Source organism: Leptonotus elevatus, chromosome 1 (assembly GCF_054856555.1).
Source record: "Leptonotus elevatus isolate MCC_2025b chromosome 1, RoL_Lele_1.0, whole genome shotgun sequence".
NCBI classification, from domain to species: Eukaryota; Metazoa; Chordata; class Actinopteri; order Syngnathiformes; family Syngnathidae; genus Leptonotus; species Leptonotus elevatus.
In genome coordinates this window covers 49,859,963-49,868,118 of record NC_141239.1, presented here as the reverse complement: position 1 = coordinate 49,868,118, position 8,156 = coordinate 49,859,963, and the positions used below count along the sequence as shown (strand labels likewise).

At 40.4% G+C, this 8,156-nt stretch overlaps 1 protein-coding gene across 7 annotated transcripts in view; it reads right to left on the bottom strand.

Annotated features, from left to right (window-relative positions):
* Nucleotides 1-2,290: 2,290 nt before the first annotated feature.
* LOC147184264 (RNA binding protein fox-1 homolog 2-like) overlaps nucleotides 2,291-8,156 on the bottom strand; it is a 54,300-nt gene continuing 48,434 nt past the window's right edge. For all 7 annotated transcript variants that reach the window (XR_015093987.1, XM_086067136.1, XM_086067158.1 and 4 more), the window contains 3 exons: nucleotides 7,032-7,135; nucleotides 6,665-6,743; nucleotides 2,291-4,835 (listed from right to left, as the gene is read on the bottom strand). Coding sequence is in view for 6 of the 7 variants with exons in the window: in XM_086067136.1 (XP_085923262.1) it covers nucleotides 4,791-4,835; nucleotides 6,665-6,743; nucleotides 7,032-7,135 (228 nt within the window). In the remaining variant the exon portion in view is untranslated. The remainder of the gene's footprint in view (nucleotides 4,836-6,664; nucleotides 6,744-7,031; nucleotides 7,136-8,156) is intronic.

Genomic DNA, 8,156 nt, shown 5'->3' with positions numbered 1-8,156 from the left:
TATTAAGCCTGAATGGTGTTTATTTTAAAAAACAAAAACAAAACTATTCCAAAGTAGAAGTTGGTGCACAAATAGCCAACTACTTTCTCAAGCAGACAAGAGCATGCCTCACGTGCAACAAAATGGTAATGCAGCAGTAAAACCACCAGGGGGCATTGTTTGCACACCAACAACTGTTGATGACAGATTCGCAGAAAGCTGTGACAAAAACATATGTACTGTGCTGCCTCTACCCAGATTACATTTGAGAAAATCTCACCGCACCACCAGATAGAAATGCTTGATGATGATCTTGTCTGACTTTGTATGAAATGTGGGCTTGCCTAATTGAACTGAAAACTGATATACATGCAGGTCAGGAAGTTGTTCCTTATTCTGTTGTACGAAATCGAACAGGTAGATATGAGTTTATTATAGCTTCTGCGTATCGATAACTGTCTTTATGCATCGTTGCCATATATATTTGTAATGAAAGAAAATGTTTGTACAAATTAGCCTGTGTGAAATGGATAATTTCTAACAGCACCGCGGATGATTTGTTGTGCCACAACACTGGCTGGCCCTTCAGTGGAGACCACCACCACTATCACATCACAATTACAACAACTAACTGCCATGTACATCATCCAGACTCAACAATTCAGAATCAGCATTATCTAATCACATGACAAAAACACAACATAGATATAAATATATAGATCATATTCACCAGAAATGCTAATGCAGTTCGCTACAGAGGTGCACTGCTTGTCAAACTTGACTCGCTTTGACTAAATAATTATTCGAGGACGGAAAACCAAAGCGAATTTGAAATTGTTGACATGGCGACAGACTGCACCTGCAACCTGATTGGACAAATTAGGGAAAACAGACTTTTGGGGTAAACTAATTAGAGCTGTCAAACAACACATTTTTAAAAATCGGATTAATCACATTTGATCGTTTTGATTAATCACGATCAATCGCTTAATAAAAAAGGCTTTTTTAATCAACATTTTCTCCCCGCCAAATTTGAAGCGTACCGGTTATGTGTTCATTCTTTTGACATTTAATGTTACGAGGACGTCGTCAACATCTTTTGATCCACTGCACACGCTCATCCTCCTCTTTTTCTAATCAATTACTTGCATAATTTAAAATGGAAAAAAAATGACCCCAATATTTTGACACAAATATTCTAAATGTGATACGCAAACATTTATGAAATGCTTTACTTTAAAGCATCCATCCATTTTCTGTACCGCTTGTCCTCACAAGGGTCGCGGTCCTTTAAAGCATGTAATTAATTATGTTTATTGCTCAAACACAACCTGTGCTACCTTAAACGTAGCCATCCGCTGTCACGCTAAAGGGTAATATATGGTCAAAATTAATTCATCTGCGTTAATTCATGATTAATGCGATGTTTTTTGTGATTAATTAATCAGGTAACGCTTTAACTTTGACAGCACTAAAAGTAATATAATTTAATTTAATAAAAATTCAAATTTAGGTTGTGGAAAGTAGGTGTGAATGTGAATGGTTGTCTCTGTATATGCCATCATGCCATGTGACCAGTCCAGGATATAACCTGATTCAGCTTCATTTCACCAGTGACCCTGAACAGGATAAGCATTCGAAAATAAATGGATGGAAGATGAATGACGATCTCAGCTTCATTTCTCCATCCTTCGGTGACATTGCAATGTGCAAAGGTCAATTCATCACTTCACAAATGCCCTCCTATCAGACGCATTCAGTCTTCCAATCAGTCAGCAAGAATTCCCATCAAATTGGCAATTGTCCCCTTGTGCATCAGTGCAATTAGCAGGCATACAAGCCTTGCCGCCACATCCGACCCATTTACAGCCATTAGCAGCACATTTACAATTAAAGTTGATTTCCAGATTGGCCCCCGCCCTCCCTAAACAGAAATGAGAAAGGATGATATGGAGAAAGATCTGATTGGCGCAGTCGATTTGGTGCAGAGCAAAAGCCAAGCAGCAGCATTAATGGTGCACAATGGTTGCCTCCATCTATCATCCGAGTCACATGAGCTAACTTGCTGCAAAAAAACGCCTTTCACGTGTGTAATCAGAAGACTGCGGCATTCCTCTTATCTCACAAGGCAGTGAATGAAAACAGCCTTCTTTTCTCTTCTGTAGGGGATTATGCCAAATAGCCTCCCTCCTCACGCCACTCAAGCGAGGTAAAGACAAACATGTGGTCATCACCTCCAGATGAAATGAAACGCGTTCTTACCAAGGGTACTAAAAAAGCAGGAAGCAATCAATCAAATCCACAAAGAGCATACAAACCAAACAGTTTATTATGTACATTCAATAATAATGGAGAATAAACAGAAGGCAGATACAAGGATGGCAAAAATAAAACATAATACGTAGTGAAATGAAAAGTCACTTGAAAAGTCGCATGTGATACAGAAAAGAGGCCACATGCAATTCACACGCATTTCCTTCATCCTTGCTCACAATGTTCCAGCATCCACTTGGATGCCAGCACAGTGCAAGGATTCAGGGGTCAGAGTTGAGGACCGGCTGTGTGGAAAATTGGCTTCTGTCGTTCCAACTGTAAAGTTTTTCTTCCCCCCCTCAACTGTTCAAATAAGACCCCCTCCAAAGAAAACGCACACACTTTGTGCACTCAACATCTTTTTTCACTGACAGGCAACATTTTGAAGTGCCCCACGGTGAACCTGGCTCAGCACTGCGGGGGCGGTGGACATCCCAAATTAAACTTTCAACATATCTGATATGATTGCCGTGACGACCTCAGAGGCATTTGCCCGAGATCAGCCCGATTATTAAAGCGGACTGAAATCAGCTTTGGGCTCGGATACTTTTCTTTTCCCTTACTTTCCTTCCTCACTTTCTATCAGGGAACATCCCAAAGTGGTTCCCACGTCCTTCCTTCAATGCTATAAAATAAACAGCTCGCTTGCGCACCTCCACCTTATCATCCTCCAGCACTAAGATTTGAAATTCATGCACAAAGGAAAAAGTTGTCTGACATCTGCCCTCTCGCAGCAAAGCATGCATAGCAACACTTGTGGTAATACTTGTGAGAAAAAAAAATGCATCAAAAACTCACTACAGCACACAGTATCACAATCATACAAAATGTCCTCACAGGGTTCTGCTGCTTGAGCAACTTCGGAAAACAAACAAAAACAAAAACAAAAACGTGTCCTGCCAACTATGGGATTCATCTTCAGCTCAATATTACTCCGTTTACCATCCACACAATGTTCCCAAGTGGAAACACAGTTCTATCCCTTTGCCTCTAGCATTGGCAATTCCAAACATCCTATCATCTCCCAAATGTCCCTCATGACTCCAACTTCTACCAGTTTTCGATTTGCAGCAAAACAGTTTGAATGTAGGGGAGGGGGAAAAAAAGTCAATTATCTGCACGTGAACAAATATGAATTGTATTAATTGCAGGTTCCCAAAAGTGCTGCAAACTTCTGAAATGTGTCTTGCGGACAACACTGGACTGTTTCAACCTTGAAAAAAATACATCTTCAACCCAGAAATTAAAAAAATATATAATAGTCAAGTACAGGCAAACAACCACAAAAAAAGAGAAATATATCAAGTCTAAAATGTGCTTTCTTCAACAACAACAAAAATCTTTGGAACCAAAAAAGGCAAATAATAACAATAAGATAGTGCGAGTATATGGAGGTTGGATTACATGGAACAAACTTGGCCAGGCCTCCTACAAAAATCAGATAGGATGATGGGAGAAAACCGAAAAAAATATCCTGCCAAAATTATTTGTTGTGTCCAGAAATGGCCAAAAAGGGGAATTGCTTCCTTCATGCGACCAGCAGCATGACGACTCACGTTATTGGCCAAAATGCAGATGTTTGCTTTCTCCGGGTCTTTGGGGTCTGTTTCTCTTCCCCCATCTGCTGGTTCAATCACTGCTGGAGCTACAAAGTCTGACAATGAGGAAATAAAGGGAGTCATTATAGGGGGGCGGGTTTGGGGGGCTGCGCAAGAGCAGCCTTCCTCCTCTTAGTGTTGCTTCATCACTGAAATGATTTCAACTGGCTCATTTTCTTCTTGAAATGATGTGGAACCAGAAATAAAGGCATGTTAAATATATGGCAGCAAAAATCATATGAGATAAACAAAATATTGAGGTAACGCAGAAGAAAACATTTGTACTTTTTTATTTTTTTTTATATATTGTACTCCGGGGTGAATGGAGACATTTTGGGGATTCCACCAAAAATGGAGCATTTGAAAGCCATGTTGCTCACGGTTTTGGCGTCGTGATTCCTGTCAGTCCGATGCTCCCGTGTTGGTTGCGCTTGTCGAACGCGCCACAGTGCCAAGGCAGAAGGACGTCGCGTTTCTTCAATGTAGTGTTTTGTGTCTGTTTTACCAGCAATGCTGTTCAATCACTGAAGGACACTGTGGGAGTGGGTGCACAGAGACTTGAGTGGGTTTATGGAGGATTTTGAGAAAATGCTGTAGTGTGGTGTGGAGGATCAAGCAGGAGCAGTCTCTTTCCAACGGATCCAATAGTGTTTGTAAAAAGTTAGCGGTCATAAATTGTGCTAAGAGCTTTTTCATTAGATCCTTGTCAGACAGACAGAAAGGAGAATTGATGATGTGGCAACCATCTCTCTTGCCAATAGGGAAAAAAACAGGGATTGGGGGGCTAGGGGGGTGTCACTCTAGTCCACCAGCAAAAGATGGAAGGGTGCGTCTGCCAAACAAAGAGCTTAAAAAAGGCTTCTGGAGAGACAAGAAATTCCTTGGGTGTAATTTGTGGCTTTAGTATGGAGCGAACCGACTGTACCCCGCCCTGTATAAACTGGCCTGAAACACACAAGAGAGACAACAGTCACATTGGGGCTATTATTATAAATTACAGTTGCTGTGGACTCACACTCATTTTTTTAGATAACTGCACTTGAAGTTCATCATTATCCTGTTGACCCATAAGCTTGTACAACTCAGATAATTGTGTGAGTAAAATGTGTCTCACAAAGTCAAGGTCCAATGTATAACAACAAGTCAGGATGAATTATGAGATTAACAAAGGTTTAGTTTCAAGCAATCGACCTCACATTCAAAACTGCGAAACAATAACATCACGTTTTGTCATGTTTTACCAGTTGTTAACGTTTTACACTTGTGCTACAAGTTAAAAAAAAAAAAACATAAAAGTAATGTTAGTTTTACAACGCCGAACAATTTACGTTACTTATATATGTACTGAATGTTTGACCTCATACACTGTATAATCCGAATTTTTCAAAAATGTGGTTTACGGTTGGTATTTATTTGTGCAGCTACAATACTTGCTTCCTATCAGTCAGTTGCTCCCACGTAATATTCTGAAAACATAAATGCATGTATATTTTTCCAAGTAACCCCAAAACGATTGAAGTTCTACTAGTTATTTTGTGACCATTGGAAGTTTTGAATCTGATTGAATGGCCATGATATGTGGGGTGCCTCAAGGGTCAGTGCTTGGGCCACATTTGTTCAGTCTGTAAGTGTTACCTTTGGGTCAAATGCTCCAGAACTCCAGTGTTATTAGGCTATCATGGTTATGCAGATATACACAGCTGTATTTATCCATGCCCCCAAATGACAGCAGCTCAATTAAAATATGTATTGTGTCACTGTCTAGAGCAAATTACCCAAAATGTCCTTCAGCTAAAACAAAAACAAAAAAAGTTTTTGGCAATAGGCTATTGAAAAGAAAGGAAAAGAAAACCTCTAGAGTCAGAAACCAAAGACCAAGTACAAAATCTCCAGACTGAGGGGCTGCATGCTCCAATCAGATCAAGAGAAAAGATTCTCTCAAACAAGCATTTAACAGCTGAAGCTTGGGTTCTGACCAAAACAAAGCGATCAGAACATATCACTCCTGTCCTTAATGCTTTACACTGACTCCCAGTCAGCTGTAGAATAGATTCTGCTACTGGTCTATAAGTCACTGAATGGTTTGGGTCCTGAATATGTTCAAGAAATGTTGATTGCATACAAACCCAGCAGGGCTCTGTGATCTGCAGACTTAGGTGAATTTGTGGAGCCCAGATTTCAAAGTAAACATGGTGAAGTTGCATTTAGCTGTTCTGCCGCACACAAATTGAATGAGCCCCGAGTGTAAATGCTTTTAAATCCAGATGAAAAACTTTTGATTTTCCTCCCACACCTTTGATTAAAGTCTTTGAAACATCTTAACATATTTATTTTCTTTTAGGTATTTTAGAAACTTACTGTTATTTCCTCATTTTACATTTTAAATGTTTTTAAAGTTTTCAGCTAATGTGTTTCAATGTTGTCAATATTGGTTCTTTTTGCAAGCTACTGACTTTTTTTCTGCTTTGCTTCTGAATGCTGTTAAGTGTTTGTTGATGCTTGTAGGTGTTGTGTCTTTGCTTGTGCGAAGCACAACGAGTTGCCTTGTATGAAATGTGCTACATAAATAAAGCTGCCTTGCTCTTGCCTTGCTCGAGTGAATACCTCGGTGAACTGAAAATTGCACTCATATGTTTTGTCAGAACTGGTTTATATTGAATTGCCCATAACACCCCAGTGTACAGTGTACACAAAAAAAAAAAAAAAAACCCCCGTTCTATACGTTTCTCTAATAAATACAGAAATGGATGTAGGGTAAGCATGGGTTCTCTCACCATGGCTCCCACTCCGTAGGCAGCAGCAGCAGCAGGAGTTAAAGCGTGGTACGGATCTGTCGTGTAAACCCGGCCGTAACTAGAAGCACAAACACAAGACAGAAAAATATATTATTTGTAGAACACGTTTGACTGTTGTACACACACTTTATGGGCAAACTCAAATAATGAGTTTAGAGTCGGGCAATTGGCCAAATGACACAATATTGAGTTGCAATAGTAGTCAAATGCATGATGTGTTGCTTTTTTAATTCCTGCAAGTATGGCAGCTAGATCTCCTCGCACATTTCCAAATTAGTCTAAATGGAACCAACAGCCCCCATCTGAAGCGCCTCTGCAGTACAGTGAGCTGTGTGTTTGTCCTCACCTGTCACTGTATGCGGCAGCTGCTGCGGTTGCTCCGGTTACAGCCGCCGGCTGAGTGTAGCGATAAGCAGCAGCGGCAGCGGCGGCGGCAGCTGGATAGCCTCCCTGGAGACACACGTACAGCACAAACTGAAAGGGACTCCCACAAGAGGGACTAGTGGGCTATGGGGTGTAAATTATATAAAACAGTATATTCTGTTATACGTCCAGTTCTGTGGAAATGTCAAAAGCCACCATGAGATTTGTCGTTTTTAAGGATGCAAAAAGTCTCCAGTATTTTCAATTTAGACAATTAAAAGAGCACAAAATACAAATCCTAATTCTAATGAATTAAAATGGAAATAAAACTGAATACAATGATTTGCAAATCATCTCCGGTCCATAGAATTAAAAGATTACGACAATCTGGAGAAATTATGGCATGTTAGCGCCAAAGCCGAAAACCAACATTGAATACCTGAGACCTTCCATCAAAACTGCCATCCTTGTGGAAAGGTTATTGCCACATGAGCTCAGGAACACTTCAGAAAATCATTGTCATCGCCACTACAAATGTAGGCTAAAAATTGACCATGCAAAGCAAAAGCCACAAACACCCAGAAATGTCGCCGGCCGGCCTCTCTAGGCCCAAGCTCATCTGAGATAGACTAATGTTAAGTGGGCTGTGGTCTGACGAGTCCACATTTCTAATTATTTCTGGAAATTATTGACGTTGTTAAAGAGGAATAGGACCATCCGGAATGTTATCAAGGCAAAGTTAAATGTTGCCAGAATTTGTGATTAAATGAATGCTGAAAAGTTTTGGAGCAACGTGCTACCGTCTTTTACAGGGTCCCTGCTTATTTCAGCAAGACAACGCCAAGCCAAGTTCTACACATTACAACAGTGTGGCTTCGTACTAAAAGATTGCGAGTACTAGATTAGCGTGCTAGCAGTCCAGACCACTCTCCCATTAAAAATATGTGCCACAAGAGAGACCCAGGACTGTTGAGCACGCAAGAATGGCAAAAAATTCCACGTGCAAAGCTTCAACAATTCGTGTCCTCAGTTCTCAAATGAGTGTTTTTAACAGAGCTGAGCATGTCCGTTAATCGTCACTTTTCAACAATGATGATGCCCACTTTTC